At 39.1% G+C, this 27,231-nt stretch overlaps 1 protein-coding gene across 1 annotated transcript in view; it reads left to right on the top strand.

The window, feature by feature from the left end:
• The window catches only part of FER1L6 (fer-1 like family member 6), a 75,502-nt gene that overhangs the window by 34,314 nt on the left and 13,957 nt on the right, over positions 1-27,231 (top strand). The window contains exons 12-32 of the mRNA XM_056485546.1: positions 88-196; positions 1,964-2,144; positions 5,039-5,159; positions 6,435-6,535; positions 7,182-7,272; positions 8,057-8,176; positions 9,222-9,374; positions 10,681-10,867; positions 11,396-11,520; positions 13,779-13,913; positions 14,447-14,596; positions 17,877-17,987; positions 18,570-18,731; positions 19,818-20,001; positions 20,191-20,375; positions 20,931-21,053; positions 21,174-21,213; positions 22,978-23,093; positions 24,194-24,325; positions 25,271-25,396; positions 26,413-26,540. Of these exons, the coding sequence (XP_056341521.1) occupies positions 88-196; positions 1,964-2,144; positions 5,039-5,159; positions 6,435-6,535; positions 7,182-7,272; positions 8,057-8,176; positions 9,222-9,374; positions 10,681-10,867; positions 11,396-11,520; positions 13,779-13,913; positions 14,447-14,596; positions 17,877-17,987; positions 18,570-18,731; positions 19,818-20,001; positions 20,191-20,375; positions 20,931-21,053; positions 21,174-21,213; positions 22,978-23,093; positions 24,194-24,325; positions 25,271-25,396; positions 26,413-26,540 (2,780 nt within the window). The remainder of the gene's footprint in view (positions 1-87; positions 197-1,963; positions 2,145-5,038; positions 5,160-6,434; positions 6,536-7,181; positions 7,273-8,056; positions 8,177-9,221; positions 9,375-10,680; positions 10,868-11,395; positions 11,521-13,778; positions 13,914-14,446; positions 14,597-17,876; positions 17,988-18,569; positions 18,732-19,817; positions 20,002-20,190; positions 20,376-20,930; positions 21,054-21,173; positions 21,214-22,977; positions 23,094-24,193; positions 24,326-25,270; positions 25,397-26,412; positions 26,541-27,231) is intronic.

Below are 27,231 nucleotides of genomic sequence, written 5' to 3'. Positions count from 1 at the left end.
AAAAGATCATTGCATTTTTCCTTTGTGCTGTAAAAAATAGTAGAAAGTAAAATAAATGCCAACATTTTCCTCCTTCTTCTCTAATAGATCTATGAAGAGAAATTTGAGGAATTCCTTCTCTTTGGGACATTTTTTGAAGCCACAATGATTGATAGGAAGTTTGGGGACAAGCCAATAACCTTTGAGATTTCTGTTGGTAAGTGTGTTAAGGTCTTATCCAAAGGAGAGTGGGAGCCTCAGGAGCAAAGGGATGATAGGTGTTACTGACTGGTGTGTCTCAGGGCTCAGGAATCAGCTTCAGAGCAGAGTTTACATTTGATTTAAACCCTGATTATAATTTCTCTGGATAACAGTCAATCTGGGCATACTGATGCCTATCTATCTTACTCTTCAAATGCATCATATTAATAAAATTCCTCTCCCTCAATACAGCAACTTAGCCAGTATTTACCCTCTTAATCACTTGGGAGATCAAAGACTTGGGAGATAATTTACCTCAGGCAGAGTTCATTCTGTGATGTCCATTGCAATTAGTCCTGGCTGTGAGGGAGCCCTTTGTGGGGGCTGATCCCTGGCCATGGTCTTGGCCAACCCCATGAGTTACCTGTGGGTCTGTGAGTGTGGTAGGGGGTGATGTACAGCCAAGACTCAAGTTCCAGGCACCACTTTGCCCTAACATCCTCCTGTTGAGTCCTTTCCTCTTCCAGGGGAAAGCAGGACCATAGTCCATGAGCTCCACATTGTGGAGTTAAATTATCCCTGGAAGCAGACTAAAGAGAAAATGGAGACATTTTCATTAACATGGAGTACATGTTTTCCATGCAGAACTCTCTCTTAAGAGAGAAGCTTGATCTGGTCTCATTTCCCTTGCAGGGGTTTGATTATCTCTGCACCAGCCCCACCAAGGGTCCAGGTGAGCCCTGGCACTTCCAGGCTTTGTGCTCATGTCCATGACTGTGCTCAGCTGTAAGGCTTTGTGTGCAGGGAGAGGTGCTGTGAAAAACAGGGGAACCAGTGAGGGATACTGATTCCTGCTGAAACTTAGCAGGAAGCTGAGCTGAGAATTACCAGAAACTCATAAATACTTGGGCAAGAAATTATAGATTCTTGTCTGAATTAATACTTTAAATGAATCTGGCTCTGAATTCTGGACCTGAACATCTATTAGCCACCTGTGTAGCTGAAATTTGGATCCAAACTTGGCAAGTTGGCATTATTTACACAAAAGGCTTAACTAAAAATCCAGATCAGGATGCCAGTGATTCAGCACTTTCCTCTCCTTCAGGGAATGTTTTCTGTCTGTCTCTTTTCAAATCTGTAATTATCATTTTGATGGATGTGCCTCTTTCCCAGCGTTGATAATTGCCCTTTAAGGGAAAATCCTTTTAGGGAAGATGATTGTATCATTAGCAGAGTTGTCTGGCATTAGGCTTGAAGCTGAGGCCTCAAAGTGTTATTATTACCAACTCTGCAGAATTAACATGCAAAATTTACTTGTCCAAAAAAAAGTTTATAACTTCTGAGATCAAACTTTGAAATGATCATCCATATGTTGTAAAGAGGACATACATTTTCTCTGTGAATCAATCCCATATCAGGGCTCTGGAGTGTAGAAATATCTACAGCAGTATTGTTTTGGTTTCTGAATTTCTTTAGCAAAAGAAATTTTGCTAATTTTCTCATTCCTGGGGGCCAGCAGTCAGAGGATCACATCACTAAGTGATGTGATATGCTAAGTATATGTCACATGGGATAGGTAAGGAAGCACTGTTCTGGAACCTGACATTCCAGAGACAAACATAACCTGTCACAGCCTTTATAAGCTGTGGTGTGGTAAAACAGCTAAATGAACAGGAGGGGACAAAGTCATTCCACTGGTATGACTGCCCATTTTCTGTTTATAAAACCTCATTCTTGTTTACCACCTCCAAGTGAGACACCTCCTGTAACCCTGGATCTCTAGGTAACTTTGGAAGTACTGCTGATGGGGTGTCAGCAGGAGCTGGAGGGAAAAAGAAGACACATAATGGAGAAGCAGAAGAAAGCCTTCTGCAGGAAGGGGAAGATGACATTTCTCATGACCTTGGAGTACCCCTGGTATCTACCACACCCCCTGAGAAGCCACTGATCACAGGTGGGAACAGGTGAGGATCTGTGTTTCAAAACCTCATCACGTAGGACTCTGGTTCTTATTTTATAATCCTGTGGGACTCGCTGATGAATCCTGGCAGCATTAAAGAGTGAAATGGAGGCTTTCAGGTCCTCAATTACATCTTTCAGAACTGTAAATTTTCTTGTCTTCACTGAAGTGAACAGGCTCTGATGTATCCAATCTTGGCCCTCATGGGCTCTTGAACCCTTTGTGAAATTGTTGTGTGTTACTACAGCAAAATGCAACTTCTGCAGTTCCATCCCTGGTTTAGGGTCCCACACTGTGAACACAAGTAACACCCAGCCAGAGTCCAGCTCCAGAAGCACAATGTCACATGTGAAATATTGAAATCTGGTCAAGGCAAAGTCACCTTCCCAGAACACTTTCTACAGCTAATAATTACAGATACAGACTTAATAGAGTAGTAACAGAGGCAGGAGGAAATAGTAATTGAGAAAGATATGGAGCAATGCATGAAAACATGCAGAACAGTTCTCCTAAATAACCTTTTTTTATAAACAGAATTGTAAAGGTTTAATTCATTTGAAAGGTGCTAATAAAAAGAAATATTTTATTTGTTGTTTTGGTGGGTAGAACAATCCCTGATATTGGTGACTGCCAAGACCAGATGATATTTCTTTATTTAGAAGGCCAAGCAGTCTATAGCTATAAAAAACAGGAGGAAAATATCAACCCAAATCTCTTTGGTTTCTTGATGTCTCTAAATTTAAAAAGCACTTTCATTATTTTCTGCAATCAATGGCTCCCTTAGATGAAATAAGAGTTAATGAAAGAAAACAAGAATGAAAATATCATGGTAAAAAATTCTGGTTTTGCAGCGAGTAAAAAAAAAAAAAGGAGAAAAAAACTCAGTGCTTGATAGAAAGAAGTTGCCTTTCCTCTTTAGCAGAACTGCAAATTTGGGTACATGCAGAGGGTTATTATCTTCCCTGAGAGAAGCTGGGATTGTTTAGTTTTCCCTTAATGAGAATTCAGATTTAAAGAAGCACTGTAAAAGAATGAATCACCCTTCAAATCAGCTCTTTGCTTCTTGGCTTGCTCCAGTATTAATAAAGTTTTCTCCCATTAAAGATCCTTTCCCCTCAAATTTATGTAGAATGCTGCATCTTTTATTCCCTCCTGTGCTATTTAAAACAGTTTGGTCAGCCACAGATACCAATTAATGAGTTTTTCACTGTCTTATAATGGCATCTTGGTGGTCTCACCACTGGATATTTTTAGTATTAATAAGTACTTAATGGGATATCCGGTAGTTTAGATAAACCTCATTTTACATTCATAAATGAACAATGGAAAACAAAAAGAAGAATATATTTTGGAGATTCAAATCACTAACTAATTAAAGGAACAGGCAACGCAATAAGACTTCTAAAGCAGACACCATAAAACTCCCAGGAGTTTTCCACATTTATGTCAAAACTTAAACTAAGGATAAGCTAAAACTGAAAAAGCAATTCTTCAAAATTGTAATAGTGAGAATAATAGACATGAAATTTCAATTTTCCATTTAAATTTTTTCATGGCTATATACTCTTCTTAGTAAATCCAATGAAAAGTTTCATAAGCTCTATGAATTTCAGGTTAAGATGTTCAGGCCCTGGGAGATGGTTTTGAATTGATTTTCTCTCTTCTGAAAGCACCAAAATTAATGACACCCAAGGCTTGTGTAGCTCTGCTGTGCACCAAATTCAATGGGTAATCCTCACCTTGTTGTAGGTTATTGGGGAGAAAGTAAATGGAAAATTCTCTCTCTTTTGATATCACATAGAGCAGTAAAATGTAGTTATAGAGAAGATATTAATCTTTTTAAATGGAAAAAATCACACATAAACCACTTGGGGATGTGTGGAAGTTTGGAGTCATTGATATGACACTCAAGAGAAAAAAGGTATTTGGTTTCCATGGTCTTGGCTTGGTGATGTAGCACATGGGGCCAGTTCTATCTAAAATCCCTGAGACTGTCTGAGGCCAGTAGAGCCATGGCCAGAAGAACATGAAGTGGTTTGCAAATGTTCGTACACATTGAAAAGGTCTCCATTGTCCCACCCTTAGTGGGGAGAATGAGAAGACCTCTATAGCTAAACCCAATGTGGCTGAGCAGATATGTTTTATGACTCTCTAGTAGAATGTGTTTATCAGGTACCTAGTACCTTTTACAGATCTAATCAAAACATCAGCTTTGTGGCAGGTCTGCAGAGACTGGTTGTGCTGGCCTCCTGCTCACTGTTTTCAGTGCAAGTCACTCATGCAGATGAACACACAAAGAAACCAAAGTTACAAAAAGAGTCAACACGACAACTTGGACTTAAGATCAAAAGTGTGAGAAGAGAGCAGAGGATGCATTTTATCACTGACATTATGAGTTTGGTATTACTTTTACTAAGCAGGCCTTGCAGATCAGTTTCTGACAGAGAATGTCACTCTCCACAAACTCTGAAAAAGAGCATCTTGTGGAAGCAATGAGGTGTTGGCTGCCATGGCTCTCTCAAATGCAGTGTGTGGAACCATTGCTTTTGAAAATGTGATCAGATATTAATCTTTGCTCCTTTTCCCCTTGTAGTTTCCCACCATTAATAGTATTTCAGAGCTTCTCTACATGCCTTTTTATCTGGCTTTTCTCCCACCCTGGAAAGCACTGAAATTAGATCCATTGTCTTAAAACTTTTTCTCCTCAGATCTCACAGGTAGCATAAGTGATGTTTGTGTTTACCTTTTCCAGGATTTACTTGTTAGCACATAAGAACACACGTCCTGTTGTGTCTACAGTTTCTGTGCTCTGTGAGCACCAAACTATTTTTCTTTGCTCTGCCTGCCCTTGAACTGCTCTGCCACATTCATGATCTGCTTCCTACCTGGTTTCCACAGGAATTATCAGTACCTGCCCTATGATGAGAGGAAGCCCTGTGTCTGTGTCAAGAGCTACTGGGGCAACCAGACCTTTCGTCTGTACTCTTCCAACACCCTTGAGAAAATGGCAGATCACCTGGTATGTGGTGACCATCCTCCCAGGCTCGTGTCTTCTGCAAAGTCAGCAGTGGGAGCCCACACTCCCCAAATCAGACCTTCAAAATTTCCCCCAGCTCCATTCCTTGCTGTTAATTTTGTGTGAAAGTAGTTGATATAAGCCCTTTCCTTTTTCTTTCCCCCAAATTGCTTTGAACTATTAAAACTGCTCAAGTATTCCCAACCACAACTATTTTTTTTTGGCCACAGGTCTTCCTTCTTTCCTCAGCAATGTTTTATTCTTTGTAAAAACATTCAAACAAATAAATTATGAGATACAGAGTAATTTTATCTCCTATGGCTCTTTCTCTAATGTCTTCTTGCCATATATTTATGCTGGGCACTCCTAAAAGGACAATATTTGCTCTTAGTTTTTCTAAAACAATGACAGAGACAGAATGGCATATCATCTCATGAGCAGTTACTCTGATGTCCTAGTCACAGTGTTTTCCCATAATTATGTTTTTTTTTTCTACCTTTGTTTAAAGTTGGCTATCAACAGTTCCAAGAAAGTAGGTTTTGGTTTTGGGTTTTTTTAAGTGACTCCTAATATTGAATACTTTAATGTAGAGCACTCAGATTCTTCCCTCATTTATCCATTTATCCATCTCATGAGCAACAACACTGGAGTCATACTTATGCAAGGTTGTATCAGGAGAAGACAGTGACTTATAGCCAAACATTGTGAACTCAGGTATTTGAATATTAAACATCTGACTGCACAAATGTGGAGAGATAATGTTTGTCAGTGTACCCAAACACCCACATGTCTTGCTGAAAATCCAGATATTCATTTTAGTTTTTAAGAACCAATTCCATTCCTCATGGATAACAGTAGGTTTTGTGATGGACCTTCTGTATGGATTCAGGTGAGAACTGAAATTTAAGATGTTAACTCCTGCAGCTTGCTGAAGTTGAGCAGCAGGATTAGAAACAGAACCAAGATGATTTTTTTTCTCCTACCCAGTGGATAGTGTTTCCAAATTATTGATCTTTCTCAAAGAAGTAAGAACAGAAAGTTGCTCCAAGCAGTAATGGCTTGGACAAGTATTTGGAAAGACTGGGAAAAGGTCAAAATACATCATGCTGCTGGAATATTTTCTCTCTGCACTTCAAGTACAGTGAAATATCAAAGGTTCTTTCTGTCAGGCCACAAAATCACCTTTCTCATTCTTGCTAGTCATAAATGGTACTGTAACACTGGCAGAATGACAAAGTGCCCTCCTGTGATAGTGACTTTTTCATGTGTTTTCCATAGGAAGAATCATTAGAGCAAGTAAAGGACTTGATCAAAGTTTCAGAGACTGCAGCTGAGGAGAAAATGAAGAAGACCCTAAATGGTTTTATTAATCAAAGCAGGTAATAACATTTACTAGATGCATACAGAAAATCAAATTTAATGTTGGCTACAAATTCAAGGCTAGACAAGGAAACCGATAATAATTTTTCAAAAGTATAGTAAACTTACTGAGCTATATATTTTATTTATTTTGCTGTAAAAGCAAAGACCTTCCCAAACTGCAGTTTCTATTTAGACAGAGAAAATATTTATTGTTCTTTTCCATGTTCAGTATTGACAATAGATGACTGCCAGTCATTGTCATATTCTTTTGGCTTTCAGAACTCAAAGAATATGTAGTATATGTGATAAGTAGGATTTAATAAAATGTGTGATAGATACACTCTAAAAAAACCCAACCAAGGTTAATATAAAAAAAAGGATGCCACAAATTGGTATAGATCCAGTGAGCTTTTATCAAATTACATGATTTGGTTCAAAATAGATATAACCCCTTATTTCTAGGTATTATTAACTCATTTCTGGGAAGTGTGGTGCAGAGGTTTTGGACTCTATTCCTTGAATCTTATAATCAACATTTTCATCATCTTTGTCTTCTGGTTCATGTACTGCAGCAGACACAGAATATTCGAATGTATTTTAGACATTAGTATTCTCCCATTAAAAATTGCCAGATTTAAAAACTCTGTTATTCCTGTGTCCTAGGGCATTCATGGTCATTGCTGAAAAGAAGCCCAAAGGGTTGAACTACACTGCTTTGGACAAAAAGAGGCTTATGCTGTTCAAGCAAGAGCTGGTATGTGCTCTTCTTTTCCTGTAAGAATTGATGCAGTGATGATTACTGAAAGCACACTACTTGTTTGGTTTTCTTTCTATTTTATTTTTTATTTGATTACACTATATGGGAATGCTTTGTAATTCATATGAATATAGTTTCCATGAGCATTTATTTTAATAAATCCTACTGTGCTTAATAAAGAGTTGTCAGATACACTAAAATTAATCAGAAGATATTGTTTTTAAATACCAAAGGCATTTTAGTAATGAGGTTATTTTTCTCATCCATGCATCTTAAAATGGAATGATGCTGAGTTCAGTGGAAAAGCACCAAATTTACACTGCTGTCAAGCATCTAACTACTGTGGTTGTGCTGAACTTTAAGACTAGTAAAGTCTGGCCTTTGATATTCCTGGACCTGGTAATCTCCTCCAGGGAACCAGTGAGAAGAAACCAAATTGGATGGAGGTCATCTGAATATTTATTACTTTTTTTTTTTACTGTTTGTAGCAGAAAAGATTGTGCCTTCTGCCAGAATCAAGACCCAGGAATTCCAGGTGGCAATCACATGTTTTTTGGGACTTCCATACATGCAGTATAGAGACAAAAAAAGACAAAATGGGGAACATTTAATTTTTATGTTGTCCAGCTCCTAAGAGTTGATAATTTTCTGCTGTGACAAAGAAACATCGAACAAAGTGTCTCCCATCTTCTCTTTTCTACTTGAATCAAAGATTGTTTCTCTTTCAGTTCAAACTACCTGATAACAGATGAAAAGTATTTATTGTCTTTCCTCACTGCAGGAAGCAATGTCCAGTGATGCCAAGGGAATCATTCAGCAGCAGAAAAAGAAGATGGCACTGGATGAAATGATTCGTGAGACTCAGAGTTTTATAGATAAAATTCGATTCTTGGTTGATGAGGTAATCCACATAGAATTCAGAAAAAAATAAAATCCAGGACTTGGCTTTGATTTTCACAATCCCATGTGAAGAATAAGTTCTGGCTTGGTTATCCAAAGAACTCTCCTTCAGATATCTGGAACTCATTCTCTTTTGCATTACATGGAGCTGTTATCAAACCAGGGTAGGAAATGTTGTGTGGTATGGAGAGAATGCATCACAAATATAATTTTTTTAATAAGGTCATCCCATACCTGGTGGCTTGGAGAAGCCAACTTTCTGATATGAACTCATGTCTCCACCTGTATGGACACCTGTATGGATTTGGATTGATATGAGCTCAAGGTGCCTGTATTCTTTAGCCTAGGAATAATTTGGTTGGGCCAAAATCCAGCCACTGGAAAGCTGTGCCTCTGAGAGCTGCTTGTGCTAGCAAACCAAAGAGGACCATGGCTATTCCCAGGCTCAGAGAGCAAGTGGAACAGGGGCATGGTTTGTATCCTACACACAAATTCTCTTTCTTCCTAAAACAGAGTGACCCTGCTTACAGTTCCTTTAGGGAACAGACCCTTGGCTGGTCTTTTTTTCAAACCACACTGAAGCTTTGCTTGGGGAAACATTATGTGGGATAGGGCAAGGCAGTCTCACTGAGCATTGTCACAAGCAGAAAAGATCATCACATGCCAGTGTTTGAGCTTTGTTCTGATCCTTTTTGGTTTGCTGGTATAGATGAAATTAATGGTATTTCCATGGTAGTTACTTATGTGGTCTGTGGTTATTTCCTGGGACAGAGCTATACCCAAATCCTTAATTTTAATTTCTCCTGAAATTACTTATGAAGTGGGTGATCCTTAATCACTGCACAAAGCTCTTTACCTTTAGCTGTAATTAGAAATTGAAGTGTGGGCTGCAAAGCACGAAGTGACAGCCTCATTTAGTTCAGGGGCACATCTGCCACACCACAGGAGCCATGGGGGCATCAGCTCTTAGAGTGTTTCAATAAAAATATGATGGTGGTGGCTCACAGGAAGAATTCAGTTTTCATACAATATGCCTCATTTAACAGCCACAGAATACAGTGCCTGATGTGTTCATCTGGATGATCAGCAACAACAAGAGAGTTGCATATGCAAGAGTCCCAGCAAAAAACATACTCTACTCCCCAGCAAAAGAGCAGAGAGGCAAGGACTGTGGGAAGATTAAAACTCATTTCCTGAAAGTAAGTCTGTGGCACACTGCAAACACAGGTAATGCCTGGGGAGCATTTGGTATTCAGATTTCTTCCAGGGATAGTATTTTACAGATTAATCTTCATAATGTAAAAATTTGTACAGATTTTTATCTGCCATTTATTAATATTTGCTTCTTATATTAATGCTTGTGATTCTTTAAGCAGTCTATCACTGCCAGGCTTTTGATGTATGAGTAATTAATTTCCTCACTGCTTGTTATGGCAAGTATAGAACATTGTTTATCAATGGCTGTATACATAAACAAATAGAAAATGTAGAGCCTCTTTGCTGGCAAAAACATCAGAATGCAGCACATGAAAGTCTGGGAGGAGACTGGTGAGAGATCAGCACTCAGCAACTCAGTGAGGAAACCTATATTCAGGGGTAATACAGGAATTATTTATACTATTTAAAACATGCTTAAGTTTGCACAATATATGTCCAAGATACTGTTATGGGGTTATTCATGTGGAAGGAAAGCCCTAGTGGATATACTCCTACAAGGGCAGTGTGACCAGTAGTACCTACAGTGGAATATTATGCAATGCAATTGTTACTATGACCATCAGGAAAAAATCCCAAATCCTCCAGACAACAGTAACTTCACATAATGACTTTTTAGTAGTTTTTGACCTTGGGCTTTGGAGAATGCTCCAATTAAAAGCACAGCTAAAGAGCAGATAAAAACATCTAAGATCCCAAGATACTTGCCATAGGTACTTGCTAAGCAAAGTACTACTTGCCTGCATGAAATAAAATAATCTGCAATTAACTATCCAGCCCTTTCAGTATCAAGACTTACCTTAGGAACAGACAATATCAAACTCTGAACTTAGCAGATCTAGGTGAAGTGGGAAGGCAGAAAAAGCAGATAATAGGTCAAGATTAGTAACATTTTATAGTGGAAATCTTTTCTGATCTTCCCAATGGAGTAATGTTTTTAGTAATACATGGGACTAACTACTGGAGACCCACAAAACTGCATGAAATGGAAAGTGGGCTGAAGTCTGGGCAAAGTAGGGAAAAATAGCACTTACATGTGTGCAGCTATAAGATAGCCTGCACAAATCTTTGCATATTAGGCAGTATGCAGTTTACACAGACTGTTAGTTGAGCAAACTACTGATTTCTTCCCTAAGAATCACAGAAGTTTCTTGTGCTAAATGAGTTTCAGGCCATTAACTGAAGAAATGCCATTTATCAGTATATCAGCTCAGACCCTTCTGGCTTGGTAAGACTCAGCACTCAGCCATCTCCCTTGAGCTTGTTGGTGATAATGGATTTTTATTTCAGCTCCCAGGCAAGCGCCCTCTGGGCTGGACTGTGCAGGCAAAGGTGGACATCTATCTGTGGCTTGGACCCACCAGCTGTGCCCACAGTGCCATGGAGAATTTGCCTGTAGGATATGAGATTGAATTGCCATCTAACACCAACTCAGGGCACAGTGTGCTGCCCTCAGCTGCCTGCCTGCTGTATAAAAGTAAGGCACTCTTTCTTCTCCTTTTTAACAAGAGAAATGGCCTCAATAGCTCTAGTTCAGTCTGTATAAAGTAACTGTTCTAAGATGATAATGGCTTTGCTTTTTCTCATCAGAAAAGGCTGGCTCCATTGCCAAGTCATCAGTTCTGCCACTGACACCTTGTAGATGTCAGGGAAAAAAAGAACTTGTTCACGTGCTCCCTGTCCCATAGTTTCTGCTCCCTGTCCCATAGATCTGTCTCCTTGTAGAGGAAGCATCCCTCAGTTTTCCTGATAATGCATAGAATATAAAAAAAGTGATGAGAGATACAAATTGGCACATCATAGCCCTGCAGGAGAGACCTACATACTTGATTTTAAGTGAATTCGGATGTCTTGCACAACTTCTGAGTGTCTCAGGTGTTTCTTTAGTGAGACAGCACTAGCAACAGTTCCCCTTGTCAGATCCTGGTTGGAGGCAGCATTCCCTCCTGCCCGTGTGCTGCACTTTCCATGGAGCTGATGGTGCTGTTTCTGTGCCATGATGCAGCCCCACACCTCTTCCAGCTGAGAGCCCACATGTACCAGGCCAGGGGGCTCATTGCTGCTGACAGCACAGGACTTTCAGATCCTTTTGCAAAAGTTACCTTCACATCACGCTGCCAGACCACAAAGGTAAGTTCCAAAACTTTTTCTTTTCTTTTTCTTTTTCTTTTCTTTTCTTTTCTTTTCTTTTCTTTTCTTTTCTTTTCTTTTCTTTTCTTTTCTTTTCTTTTCTTTTCTTTTCTTTTCTTTTCTTTTCTTTTCTTTTCTTTTCTTTTCTTTTCTTTTCTTTTCCTTTCCTTTCCTTTCCTTTCCTTTCCTTTCCTTTCCTTTCCTTTCCTTTCCTTTCCTTTCCTTTCCTTTCCTTTCCTTTCCTTTCCTTTCCTTTCCTTTCCTTTCCTTTCCTTTCCTTTCCTTTCCTTTCCTTTCCTTTCCTTTCCTTTCCTTTCCTTTCCTTTCCTTTCCTTTCCTTTCCTTTCCTTTCCTTTCCTTTCCTTTCCTTTCCTTTCCTTTCCTTTCCTTTCCTTTCCTTTCCTTTCCTTTCCTTTCCTTTCCTTTCCTTTCCTCTTTTCTTTTCTTTTCTTTTTTTTTTTTTTTTTTTTTTTAAACAACTAATCTATGAAAAGACAAAAACTTGGTTTTGCAAGGAGGTACCTAGCAGGAAAAGTTAGATGCCTGCTGTTAAAGAGAAGATCATGAGAGTACACTGCAAACAAGGCAAAACTTTATGTGCTACTCACTACTCCAATAAAAGGTGCACAGTACTAGTTTATTTTAGCTCAGATTCTTTGGGATTACTGGGACTTTGTTGGAAGTGTACTTTTCTTTCCATCTTTATTTATGTGTTTTAAATTTGGACAGTTGTCATTGCTAGGTATAAATGTGGCTCTTTTCCTCTAGCCTATGCATTCAGTCACTGAGCAGAGTGAAGACCTTTCTATGGCATGGCCCTTTGTGGTGGAATGTGGCAAAGCACACTCGTGGTTTTAGAGTGTTAAAATGGAAATGAGCTGGAAACAGAGAGGCAGGAGACTTAAAGGATGCTAAAATATGCCCAACAGGGAGTGGTCTCCCATCTCCCTCAGGAAACTCCAGGGATCAAATGGGTTCCTGTGGAGCCTCTAGTGAGAAGTGGAAACTTCTTCTAGAATTTCAGCAAGAAGGGTTGAAGTACAGCCAGGCAAGGGGGCAGGAGGATGGTCCCTTACAGAATATGGAGACTGACTTTCAAAGGTCCTGAGCCTTTTACAACACCCTGGAGTTAAAATTGGGCAGGAACTCTGACAGTCATGTCACAAACAGAATTTTTTTGCTTCAGAAAAAAATATTTAACTGTCCCATCTAGCCCTTCCTCCTAAAACTTCACAGGAGACTGTTTTAATTTAATTAATTCTAAAATTCTTCTGACATTTTATTCTGTTACAAAGCAAGTTCTGTTGCATGTGTCAAAGGGAGCAAAAGGAAAAATCTTTCTCTAAATTGTAAATGCCTGCTTGTGCTACTTTTGCCTCCGGGTTATTAATTGATTTTTTCCTGTAATGTGATTTTAACTTCTAATAGAATTTGGTGAATGAATCCAATTAAATTAGTGTCTAGATGCACTAGATTCTGGAAAGTAGAATTTGGCCAGGAAAAATAGGTGTTTGTAGGCTCAGAAGTGTTAAGTTTATTCACTGCCTGAATAAAATATTGCAGCTGATTACTTGCATATTTTCATAAGAATGTCAGTCAAGTGCCAATAAATGGTAGTAAAGAACCTTATATCCATTGAAAAGAATGATAACAGATTATGAGTAATTTTGAAGTTGGCACATTTTTCTTCTTTAACTGTTATATTTGTTAAATATATTTTCTGCCTAGACAGTTAAAACTTTCTTTATGATGAAATGCTATAAGCACCCACCTAATTCAAATTACAACAAATTAAAAACTTTTGATTTCTCATGAGTGATTCATGAAAATGTCTTCTTTCTTTTTCATAAAGTTTTAAATGTCATTACACAGAACTAAAAATAAGATTAAAAAATGTGCCCTGGAGAAGTGAAAACTGGCCTCAGTTAGGGCTTTACTTTAATAGAACTTGGAATTCCCAGTTTATTTCCTAAAGCAACAGCTTTCCTCTATCTTCACTACTGAAGTTTGTCTACACAGAGTGGTTGTTATGTATTGATGAGCTTGTTAGGGATTTGTGTGGCAAACAGGGAAATGGAGAAATTGGAGGTACCAGCCTCAAAACAAAAAATTCATATTCTCCTGGCTGGGAGGAGCTGCTGAAAAATGTGGTGTCTCAGATATGGCATTGTTCATGCTGTGGAAAAGGAGGTCAACAGCAGATAAGCATGTCCTGCTGAAAACCAACCGCTCATTAAACATTTCCTCTCTTCCATTAGATCATTCCTCAGACATTATCCCCCACCTGGAACCAGACACTGCTTTTCAACAGCATTGTGCTTCATGGTGACAAAGAGGAGATCACCCAGTTCCCCCCGGAGATTGTCATCGAGCTGTACGATGATGATGCTGTGGTAAACTCAAAATTCTTCTTACTGAACACCTGGGCTCTTACATCCTACTGCAAGAATGAAAGCAAAGCTGAGCTGCTGAACAGGCTTTTAATGGATCACCTTGCTGAACAGAGCTCAGTGTTTCTGTGGGTTGCAGTTTAACATCTGAGAACAGCCCTGAGATTCACTACATGGCCAGGCATGGCCCTGTATTTTCCCCAAGTGAATCTAGCTCCCAAAGATCAGCTTACAGAAATCAGAAGCATCTTGCCCCCAGGTCCCTTGTACACTGCTGTAAATATTGTATCTAACTCTGGATCGAGACCATGTAGACTCTGATTCAGTCTCACTGACTAAATCTAGACCTTAGAAATTTTGGATCCTCTGAAGAGCTAAGAATACTCAGCTCTTCCTCTCCATAGCTGCCTTACATCTTACCTAGGCCTTTCCTTCAGAAGGTTTTTTACCACAAATACTAAGCTCTGCATCATCTTGGCTCCTATAGCCATTGTGAAATCCAAATTCATTTGACCCCTGTATTTTCCTTTGTTTAGGGTAAGGCAGAATATATTGGGTCTACAGTGGCTGCCCCCGTGGTGAGACTTGCTCATCAAAAGTATGAACCACCAAAACTTTGTTACCACCCAGTGCACTGTGGAAGTCTTTCAGGAGGAGACCTGCTTGCCGCATTTGAGCTGCTGGAGGTAAATTTCTCGACAATTACACTTTTACCCCCTGGGGCTCACGAAAGCTGCCATGGCATCAGGGTCCATGACCATCTTGAATTAATAGGAACTGGAGCCATTGGGCCTCACAGTGCCCAGGCAGGGGTCACTGGCCACACACACACCACTGCCAGTCCTTCACACCCTATAACCTCCTTCACCTGTCACTTGCTCTGCCCTAAACTGTGCTCTGGCCTGAGGAACTGTGAAAATCCCATTGTCACTGCAATGACCTGCTGTTTGGGGTATCTCATGACCCTGACTACCAGCCTTGAAGCTCCCAATACTGCTTTCACTCTTAGGAAAATTAAATGGTGAATAATAGGATTGGATTAGGGAGGCTGAGTTTTCAGATACCCCTGATATATTAGAAGAAACATTACATGGTTTCCAGCTGCAAGACAAAAGGAAAAATCAGCCCTGGTAGATGCAGGACTGGGGTCTATCGTGCCAGGATTTCAGAAAGTGTCACTGACATTTTCAGAGCCACCAGTTAAAGGTAACTTCCATCTGCTGAAAACTTACAACAGTTTTTTCTGAAATATGAAATGGGAAAATGTGGAATGTCATAACGTGTTTTACAGATAAAACAGGCTTTTAATCATGATAGCTATTTAAGCTATTAAGCCTGAAACACCATGTGGAAATACTTCCTCATCATGGTGGTGTCACAGGAGAGAGTGAGAGCTTCAGACAAAGTTCATTAGAGAAGTTCTCCTGCTGAGTCACAAGGTACAGAAAGGATTCTCTTGCTTTCTAAACTCCTTCTCAGAGAGGAGACTGAGTGTGGCTGGGTCCAATCTTAGTCCCAGATTGTCAATGGTTTAAATCTAAGGAATTATAGAGGTGTGAGTGAATCTTTCTGTGATTTCACTTTTTGGTGAACAAAATATATATTTTGTTACCTTTTGGGATAAAGAAACATCACTATTTAAGGGATATATTAAAATATATTCCTAAGAATTCTCTAGAAAGTTGACAATTTCATTTCATGAAAGGAAATGAATTCTTGCTATTTCAGTGAGTATCCGTTTGACAAGGTTTGGTCCATTTTCCTGCACATGCTATCCCATTCCATTTTACTGTTTTCACTTTGTTTCACAATTTTCAAGCATTTAATTTCAGCAATTTCTTCTCTTCATTTCACTTTGTTCTCTCATTTTGAGATTTCAGTGAGCATGATTTTGGCCACCTTTGGTTCTTTTCAATGCAGTAATAATTTAATCTCAATCCATTTAATTGTATTCACTCCTTTTCCAAATTTCCTTTGTATTTTTTCAATTGCATTTTATTTTATCCTATCTCCTTTCCTGAGGGTTTGTTACACATTGTTCTCTGATTTCAAGATTTCATTTTCTTTCATGAAATGGAACTGCCAGGCTTCAAAGCACTCCAAGAGCTGATATGCTGTTGGCATTTTCCAACAGCAGGGGATTCCTGATGGTGCTCTGTGTGAGGAAGGAAATAAAAAATCTCTCATTACTAATTTATTCTCATTCTGAACCCATAACTTTTCCTATGACATAGCATTCTTGCTAACTCTGATCTGCAGGTACTGTTTGGTTCAGCTGAAGAATGTACAAAGTGAATGCTTCTTTCTCCTTTCAAAATGAATGCTGTGTCTTGCTGAAGGGATAAAATTAATCTTACAGTGAAGCATCCTGGCATTCAAAGAAAGAGTATGCTAAAAAAATACAGACTAATGGATACTGAGAGTCTTGCTTTTCCTCAGAATAAACTCAGGGTTTATTGATTTTCTTTTAATCAAAAAAACAAAATCCCTTTGTATACCTTCATGCAGGTATTTAACTCTACTGTCATTTGAGTACTAGACTGTTTTTCACCTTTTGTTCTCTGCAGTTATTAAATTAATTGCTTTGGATTTTTACTGATGAAATGTAGATCACACATGCATGTGAATTATTGCTGGTAATTATGTGAATATTCACCTTTGCTGCAGGTGCTGTTCTAGATATTATGTTTTCCATCCATCTCTTCCTCCACCTACAAGGTACCAAGGAACACATCCTTTCTCCCTTATAGAAATTAGACTCACACACAGGTGTACGTACACAGCCTGGTTAAATGAAGCAGAAGATTTCAACTTCACAGACCCTTTGTGAGCTGTATCTCACCTGCTTCACCTCTCAGTAGTGACAAGTTAGCTTAGGAACACTGCTGCACTCCAGAAGTCATGCTTCTTTTCCAGAAGCTATATACACAGTGCTCCTTAGGTACCATGCTTCAAGTGGAAGCTGAGAAGAGCTCTGCCTGTAGGTTGGTCCCTGCTGCCACAGCCTGAGCTTCTGACAGGGCTCATCAGCATGTGCTGGCTTCCACTGTTTTATGTAGGAATTTTCTAAACCAGGGCAGGCTTTAGATCTGTCCTGTTAGGGTATGAGATGCACTTAAATACTCAGCTAAAAATTAGGAAGGTGTTGGGAAATGAACCAACCCAACAAGCTTTGTCACAGAAGGTGCACCAAGGAGGCAGCAAAGCCTGGAGCACAATAAGAGGCAGGGATGGTCATGCCTCAGGGCTGCTGTGGAGTCTGCTCTCCTCCCACCCAGCTGGAACAGGGCAGTCATGAACACCCAAATATGCTCCTGGACGTGGGGCAGGTTCATGTGCAATCACACACAAAGAACAGAAGTGCTGCCTGCCACAAGAGTTTAATACTGCACAGAGAAGATTAAGCCCTACTGTTGGAAAGGTGAATTGGAAGTTCTCAAATGTGAGAGCATGCAGTAATGCAGGAACATTATTCCATAGTAGATGCAGAATATTATGTCTCTCCAGCAAATGTGTGGTTTTGGTGATGTGCATTGTCTGTTCCCCAGCTCTTTTTAACTACAATCACATCTAGAATCTTCCTGTGGAACTCTTCTAAGCAGTCAGGATTATTGTTAAATAAAATTACCATTATGCTTTCCATTTTTAGTAAGTAGAATTACCATGCTTCAGTACATGTATGTCTTTAGGGCAAACTATGTCCTACAGGGTAAAAGGAGCCGTTTTTCAGAAAGGCACATAAACTCAATCTATTGAATACTTTTTCTGCTGTAAGTTTTACCATCACAGAATGAGAGAGAGCATTTCAAGTCACATTCCTTTCACAGCACAACTGTTCTGCTCTGCAACTTGTCTTATAAAACTGCTTAAATTGGTGTGTGCTATGTGCCATTATCAACAGATACTTCCAATACTGGTTTTATTCTTCCAAAAACCATCCTGAGTTACAACTGCTTCATTTTTCAGATTCCTGAGTCAGATCCAGACAGACTTCCTCCACTGGATCCACCAGATATAGCCCAGATTTACCCAGTCCCAGCTAACATTCGGCCTGTTTTAAGCAAATATAGGGTGGAGGTGAGATACTCTGACTATTTCCCTTTCCTAATCTCATCTCCTTTTATTGTCTTGTTGAATGGGAACTGATGATTTTACAATCTTGATCAATAAGATTCACATGAAAACAGCATATAAGGGCATGTGAGGCTGTGTTTCCACTGAGGGGAACAGTGGGGCCGTGTCTCAATCCTGATCTGCTGGGAAGGGACTTCTCTTGTGGCAGAGCATGGCTGGTGGATCCACACTCCGTGCAGCCAAGAAGTGTCCACAGGAGATGGAGAACTTCCCCTTACAAATGACAGCCCTGGAGCTGAAGTTTGGCATCAGCTATCTCACAGGCTTTTTCTGGGTTCCAAATTTCAGGCAAACAGAGCCTTCTGCCTGTGTCCAAATGTCTACACCTTCCCTGCCCTTCTCTCTTGTATGATTTGTGTCCAAAGTATCCTTATATTCGAAAACCAGGAAAAGTGGCAACTTTTCCTATCACTGCAATGCCTGATGCTGCCCAGCCCACTGTTCACAGCCACTCCTACCAGCCCATTTCCCCATGCCAAGGCAGGGTTTCTGCAGGCTAACAGTGTTTCTGTCTGCACCCCACAGGTCCTGTTCTGGGGTGTCCGAGAGCTGAAGAAAGTCCAGCTCCTCTCGGTAGATCGGCCCCAGGTTCTCATCGAGTGCGCAGGGAAAGGAGTCAAATCCTCTGTCATACAGAGCTACAAGAAAAATCCCAATTTCACTGGCCTTGCAGACTGGTTTGAAGTGGTGTGTACAGCATGCTGCCCCTTGCCTGTCTGTTCTTTGGTCAGACAAGGTGTTAATTACCATTATCCTTCCTTTCTTTTCAAATAATTTATTTCGTCTTGATTAAATACTAAGGGATGTCAGCTCTCGTGAATGCTTTAAAAGATTTCTGCTACAACCATGTGATATAAGAAGTTCTTCACGTTAAGTCCCAAGTAGATTAGAAAATATGTTGCAAACAGGTTTTTATTAATAGGTTGGAACCTGTGGGCAGTTAACAGAAATATATTTAGTATTTTTCCTCTTCCTTTCCAATTTTGCTGGGTAGTGTTCTGTTTCCTTGTTTTCTTTCTATTCTTGCAACTTTCTTTTGTGTGTTAGGGCTATTAAGGGGATTGATAATTTCTGGTTTATGAGCTCAGGATCTTCTTGCATTGTCACACCTGCTTTTATGAAATGCAAAGTAATGTATCACCTGTTGGTTGGATTATAAGAGCTGGCAGTTTCAGAACCAGTCACCCTCAGAATAAAACAGTCTGTTCCATTTGCTTTTGAGAAAAGTATATCAAAACAATAACATGGATACTGAAGTACAGTTTCTGGAGTATTTTTAGCTGCTGTATTGTCCTAAGAGCTTGTTTCCCCTTGGTAGTTCAACCTATAAGGCATGTAACCACCCAGGGTCCACATCTCGTTGGGCCACCTGAAGCACATAGGGTTAATAGCCTTCAACACAGATGCAGTGGAATTAACACTCACAACTTCCAACACTATATTCCATCCTTCTGAATGCTCCTGATTCTCCCAGTTTATTCTAACAAGAGATGCTTCAGTATGGGAGCATGGGATTCATCTCAGCAGTACAGTCTGTACAGTCCACTCTGTATTTTAAAGAACAAAGCTTTCTCTTGATTTTGCAGAAAACCTAAATCATGTGTCCTATGCTGAATGCATTTTGCATTATGAACATGTTCATAGCTAAGGAGGAGAAGGGTGGGAGGGAAGGAGGGAAGAGTAGAAGCCTTCTTGCTGTGCATGAGAAATATTCTATATGTGTTCTGTCTTCTCTAGCAATTCTCTCATGCTGCTGTCTGTCTCCTGCACTAGGAGCTGCCTGAAAATGAACTCTTGCATCCACCACTAAGCATCTGTGTGGTCGACTGGAGAGCATTTGGGAGGAGTACTCTTGTTGGAACACATACCATCAATTGTCTTAAGCAATTCCTGTGTAAAGCCCCATTAGGTCCTCAAGGTCAGCCCGACAGAGGAGACACTGCAGAAGCTGAGATAAGTAAGTGTTCAATTCTTGCCCCAAATAAAAAGACAAAGCACCTTCTTTAGAAGGTTTACACTTAGAAGTGTGTTTTATAGTGTTGAGCACGGGATCAAACCCTTAGTCACATGATTATTTGATGATCACCAAATGCTATGACATTATTTCTGGCAAAATCTTACCTAACTTGCAAAGTTTCAAACTCAGATTCACCTGAGCCATCCCAGCCTGCTGTGCTGTCCCAGGAAGAATCATTTTTAGCTGATGACATCTACGCTGAGGTGGAGCAGGGCAAATGGACAGTGGTAGAGCCAGACTCATCCCCCCCAGCACTTCCTGCCACTGAACCAGAGCACGCTGCCTCTGGGCCAGGGAAAGAGAAGAAACACAAGGTGGGTGCAGCTAAAACTACCAGCTAACTTCCTCCTGCAGTCTTGCTGACTTCAGCCCTTCCTTATAAAGTGGAAATCTGTTGACCCCAGGTTTAGAGATTTTGAATATTGATGTTGACACCCACACTATCTTGCTGGCTCTCAAGAGGACTAATTAACAATGCAGCTTTGACCCCACAGGCTTTGGTTACTTCAACTAATAGATTCATAAAATACTTGCAAAATCAAGTGGGAGAAGCCAATTTGTATCTGAACATTTTCATCCCTTGAAACATCATTATGTATTATCTGTGTAGATTTGCCTATTATATGGGTTGTTCCTGTGGCTCCAATGTTTAAAGTCATGGCATATCAGTAAAAATACAAAGATAGCTTTAATAATATGATGATCACAGTGAAGAATCTTGGAATAAAAGACAGAGACAGGAATTCATATTGCATTTTATTTAACTCTTGGAGGCTGAATTTTTCTGTGTATACAGCTGGTCATGCTTAATGTCACAAGTCAGGTGATCAGTTTTAATCAGTTCTAGTGCTTTTGCCATCATTTGGTAGGATATGAAAAAATCCATCCGACGGTCAACAAAGAGAAGAAAAAGAACCATTGCAGATGAATCAGCTGAAAATGTTATTGACTGGTGGTCAAAATACTATGCTTCTGTGTCCAAAATGCAAAAGGTGAGTCACCCAGCATGCCCAAAACCTTCACAGATGAGCAATGTTGTAAAAGAAGATTTAATGCTTTTTGATAATACACTCATAATCATGAGTTTGTCCATCATGTTTTTCTTTTGAAAGGCAAAAGAAATTTTTTCCAGTGAAGGAAAATCTGAAGACAGTAAGTAAATTATTTCCATTTTTCTACTATTTTGTACCAATACTTCCTCAAGTATCACTTCCCTACTATTTAACTGGCAACAATTAATGTCTGGTAACAGAGTGCTGTTGGTCTGCTGGGCTCTTTCCTCTACAGCTGATCAAGGGATAGGTAGGTTAAAACTTCACAGCCAGAGCTGGATTAACATGAATTTCCTGTCATTCAAATACCATGCACAAAGATTAGCAAAGTCAAAGCCCTAAAGGATAAGAGATAAAGATTATCCTGATCTTAGGCTGCGTTTCTAACAGGTTCCAGAAAAGAAACTCCTCTAAATTTTGAATCCAGCTTAGGATCAAGGATGCAGAAACAGCTTCTGCTAGGAGACTTGCAGTTATGTGTGTTATTTCCATAGCTGGAAAGCTTTATCTAGCTCAAGTTTTAGGACTTTTTTTTTCATAATAACTTAAAACAATTGGCCAGAAACAGGCTCTGTGTGCTCTGTGTGTGTGTGTGTGTGTATGTCTGTCTCCATACATATATGTTCCATGGCTCAGCAGGTCCTGCCACAATCAAACTGAACTCTGGAAAATTTTATTTTTGGACAAATATGACTGCTTGAGAAGGCTGGGAAAATAAAGACATATTTACTGTTTACACCGAGCTGCTATTCAGAATGAAACTAATCAACTTTTATTGCCTGAGCTGACCACACTCCTCAATGACTGAGGTGATTTAAAGGTTTATGGAGGTGTTGAGGTCACTCTGAATGGAAGATGTGACCTAAATATCACATGACATCATCTTGGGAATAGCACAGAATGGTGCTTTAGTGATCATCAGGGCTGCTGAGAGATGAGGAGATCAGTTTCTGAGTGAAGCTCACTTGTCCAAATGGAGGAAATATTTACATAGAAAATGTTCTACAAAAATGTGATGTTCATTTACAGCTGTGACATCCACCCACAGGCTATTCAGGCAGTTGTGGCATATTGGTTCTGGCTGATGATTTCAGACCTTGTAAATTCTCTTCTAATAATTTTTGTTACAAATTTTTGCCTGTGCTGATAAGCATTATATATACAAGACATCTCTGACATGAAATATGTATCTCTATGTATTTAGTGCTGTTAAACACGCAGGAATTACTCAAAAAAATGGAAGTAAAGCGAACTCAAAATCCAGATTTCAGCCAAAGAACTGAATAATCTCAGTGTGACTTTTCAGGGCTCACCCTCTTTTTGTTGGGAAATCCCCTCTCAGTGTTTGGATTCTGACTTTAGTCTGGTGTACCTCCTCCCATATCTCACACTTCTAGGTTTCCACCAGGTGAGATTCACCCTATTTTGTGATATCCTTAAGCAGAGAAGGACTTAGGCCATCCTGATATCTGAAGTCAGCTGTCAGCCTAAACAACAGCTTTCAGTTTTAAATAAACCTTAAATTTTATGTGAAAGCTGTTAAGATCTGTTTATTTGCACTGGGAAGGAGTCAGAGAGGGAGGAAAAGGGTGGTCTGGGAGGTGACCATCATGGAGGGGGTCGTACAGGACACCATCACTTGTCCAACAAGCTCATTATGAGGACTGGAAGACACAGAGAGCATTAAATTGCAACCTCTCTGCCTGGGAGGACCAGTGGTGAAAGAGCCCTAGGTCCAGCAGTAGAGGAACAAATAGAGAAAGAGCAAGGGGGAACTCTTTAAAAAATGTATTTTGCATCTTTGTCTGAGGCATTTTATGTGTTCTGCTTACTAAAACATATGTGATGTCATAAATTTCTGCAGATAAGCAGACTTCAGACCACATAGCATTAATCATAGAGGATGAGCCAGACAGAAAGAAGAAGGATAAGACATTGAAAAGGATACAGAAGGAAACTCCAAACCTAGCAACACTGCAGGTAAGAGAAAAGTAAGGCTGAGGTAAGGCTGTTGTTATTCACTGTCTCCCTGAAGTTTGACATCAGCAGCTGAGTTTGGCAAACTCTCCTTACATATATTTCAGATGCTTCAAAATGGATAAAACACATTAAATTATAGTGATAATGCCCTTCAGCACAAGGGGCAGAGAGGAAACCAGGGTCTCATAGGGTGGATGTGGCCCACTTGATCTTAAGCATAGAATTTATTGTTGTAGACAAACCCAGAGAGACTTCAGTTAAATTCATTTTTGTTGTTTTCATGTAAAATATTGCAGTTGGAAATCCCAAATTTCATGTTAGAAATATTGCAGCCTATTAGGAATGTCAAAAAAGAGATGGAAAGCATTGCTGGGATGGCTAATGCATCCTCTCTGATGGGAAATAATACTCAGCTCACTTTAGATTTGGTTGGGTAATGATAGAAGGGATTCAAAGAATGGGTAGTACAAAGTGTCTGGAGAGATGAGAGGTTTGAAAAGATTAGAACAGTTTGGATTAGATTGTTTCTGAATAAATGGAGGTTTGAAACTGCTGTTTCCATTTTTTAAGGGATGGCAGTAGTATAGGCCCTTCTATTTCATGCTTCATAAATTACTGGGGGAGAGTATTGAAAAAACCTGTTCTTTGAAAAATTATTTGGTCCTTTGAGCTATCTTAAGGCTCTGTCCCCACAGCACTTTATTATTGTCTGCTTTACTCTCAAGATTTGACACATTAACACAAAAGAATAGGTCAGTTCAACAAAGGCACAATGCAAGGAAACAGAAGCAAAGAGCAGCACATCCACAATTTTTCACTCATACCAGTGCTTACAAATGTTCATTTTGGCCCCTCCAGATTAACTTTCACCTGCTGTATTAATGTGTTACTTCAATAGTTGGGGAAAGACTTTGGTTAAGGACAAAACTGGTCCTGTTTTAATCAGGGAATTTTTTTCCCCAAGGACTTCTGCAAAACCTTGATTTTTATTGAATTCTGCATTTTGGGTCAAAATGAATTTCTATTCATTCTCTAATAAAAAAGTTGCTATAAATATATTCACTGCACCACAAAATATAAGCATTCCTCTATTTTCAAAGATTTATGAAGGAGACTTGGAGAGTGAATTTAATAACTTTGAGGACTGGGTGAAAACTTTCCAGCTCTTAAGAGGAAAATCTAATGATGAAGTTCATGCTGATGCTGAAGACAGAATAATAGGAAAATTTAAGGTAAGCATTAATGTTGATTAAATGGGCAATAATTTAGAGAATTCAGGTTTTAATACTTATTTCAGGTATGCTAGGGATGAAAGAAATATATATTTATAGTCTGTTGTAAATAGAATTAGTTTTATTATGTGTAGAGTCAAGTTTTTTTCCTTTCCCATTATCTGAGAAAAAAGCATCATTCAGCACCAGGCATTCACTTTTGTTTTGCAATAAGGAATTACAAGGAGTTTGAAATTACTGAAGGGGAAGCAGAGATATATTATGTGGTCCAGATTTCACTAATACAACTTGGTTTTCATCAGTTACAGAACTATATATGCAATTTTGTGTAATTTAAGTGTAGGCCCCCACAGCTACAGCCTTACCCAGGGCTCTGTCAGGCAATCTGAAAAATTCAAAGCCTGAGTAATGTTATTAGGATTTGTTTGTAGTTTAGAGGAACTGAGTAAACTCATTGATATCTCAATCAGCTTGCAATTCAGATTTTGTCCAAATGACTTGTGGTTTTCAGGCAGTATGAGCTACTCAGCAACATGAGTTGGTATTGATTTATATGAGCTGCAAAAATACATTTGGATTCCTGTCAGACTGAGTAAGTTATGAAACTTACTCAATGGAATTATTAATTTGCCAATATACAGTTAGGGTAAAAATATTATTTTAAAAAATTAATGATAAGAAAACTGGGTTTAGAACACCTACAGGTATTAGTTTTAAATAGTCAATAGGCATGGAGGTACTTCTTGTAAATATCTAGATATGACAGTACCATATTGTGGAGAAAAGACATTTTAAAAGGTGATGTTTAGTGCAATGCAGTTTGGGTTCCCTGTGAGGGCTGCCACAAAAGAAGTTGCATGAATTACATTTTTTTCATTCAAATAGTTGCTTTTTTTATTGCACTTGGTCTGTTTTCAAGGGAGATAAAAGTCAATGTATTTCCAGGGTTCCTTCTGCATATACCCAAGTCCTGAGGATGGCAGCTTGCTGGATGGAGGACAGCCCCACATCCTGCAGGGGATACCCCCAAACCACTCTGTCAAAGTCCTCATCAGGGTTTATATTGTGGCAGTAAGTAGACAGATGCTCTTTTAACCTTGAAATAACTTGGATTTTTCTTTTCAACTCAGTTTGCTTTAAGTGTCTTTGCAATGAAGCTTCTGAAAATCCTTATCCTTGGGGTTTGGTTTTTTTCCTGGTCATATTTCAGACAATGTTTCATACTGTAGAAATGAGTGTTCAGAGTATAAAATGTTATACATATTCCTCACAATAAATCTGGTGATTTCTGCAAGACTGGAGAATCACTTTACTTGTTCAAACTAAAAGCTCTGGATACGTAACTAACATAATATAGACAACCTCTTCCAGTCACAATATGCAAATGCAGCAATTTTAATAAATAAAGTTGTTCAAAGTGACACACATTTAAACAAAACCTCATTAAGGGGGAAATGGTAGCATATTTTTGAGGGGCTGTGAATAGCATACTGTGAAAGCTCTACCTGTGAATAAATTTTGGGGTCAATAAAGGTGAAAATACAGAGCACAAGATGAGAGAGAGATAAAATGGGTAGAAGAAACTGGTATTTCAAGGAAGCAAGAGAGTTGTAGGTAATCTAAGACAAAAAGATTGCATGCAGAGACTGTGGCAACAAAATATGAAGAGATTGTTTTACTTCCTGGATGAATGTGAGGACTTAGAGGTCTGTTTCAACCTTAACAATTCTGTGATTCTATAAAGAATTGGTTTGCACTGTTCAAGGATCTGGAACAATATTTGTGAGTAAGTCTTTCTTGAATCCTACCTGCACTTGTGCAGCCAGCCTCTTCCTTAGCATTGCCTCTCCTGCTGAGCTTTTTCTGTCTTAGAGATGGGACAACACTTCCAGCTTTGCAAACTCTCTTCTCCTCCATCTCATCTTTTCGTACATCTTTGCTACAAAACTACAAGCCAAATTTTACATCACATGAAAGCCCCTGAACCTCCAGAACACCCAGGACTGGGCAGGAAAATCCTAATCTTGTGTAGGGACCCTTCTGTATTTAAGCAAACTTCTTGAGGACACAATTTTTCTTCTTAACAGGCATTTAACCTCAGCCCAGCTGATCCAGATGGCAAATCAGATCCCTATATTGTGCTGAGGCTGGGAAACACTGAAATTAAAGACAGGGAAAACTACATCCCCAAGCAGCTAAACCCTATATTTGGAAGGTCAGTGTTGATTTATTTTAGTATTCAGTGTAATTTGTGCATTATCTCCTGCTACCACTGTTGCTAAGTGTTTGCTATATGCTGATTTCTGCCTGTTTGGATGTTTTGTAAGTCTGGTGGTTAAAATATTGGGAATTAGTGTCACACTGTATGATAATACAATATTTCATTTTCATGCCTGTCAAAACATACCAAGTAATGCAATCTGTGAGAAGGTTTTGCAAAATTATGCATGAGAGGAAATGAGGCAACAAATGACAATTTTCAGTGGAAATTAATATAATCATTAAGTTTAAAGCAAAATAAGTATCAGAACAGTGAAGTGTGATTTCACAATATTTGTTGCTGTTTCAGATTGAATAGAATGCTAAGTAAATCTCATATTTCTAGGAAATATGAATTTTTTTTAACTCAGCCTTCTGAATGGGGGAGCCAGGGGGAAGTTGTCAGTAAATATCCAGTTTTTACCATCAATGCTTTATAGTTATTTATAATTTTAATGCTAATAGCTGTGATTTTTTTTTCCCCGTAAATTTCCCTATTTTAAGACGGTTGCAAATATTTTGGAGTGGAAAAACATTAAGATAGGGAATCTATATTATTTTGGACTGAAAGACCCCTAGAATGAGGGGAAAAGTAAAACTCATAGTTCAGGAGATAAAGCTCAGTTTTTTCTGGGCTTTGGAGAAAT

The sequence above is a fragment of the Oenanthe melanoleuca genome, chromosome 2 (assembly GCF_029582105.1).
Source record: "Oenanthe melanoleuca isolate GR-GAL-2019-014 chromosome 2, OMel1.0, whole genome shotgun sequence".
In the NCBI taxonomy this organism is placed as follows: Eukaryota; Metazoa; Chordata; class Aves; order Passeriformes; family Muscicapidae; genus Oenanthe; species Oenanthe melanoleuca.
Note: the sequence above shows the minus strand (reverse complement) of the source record. Positions and strands in the feature narration are given on the sequence as shown.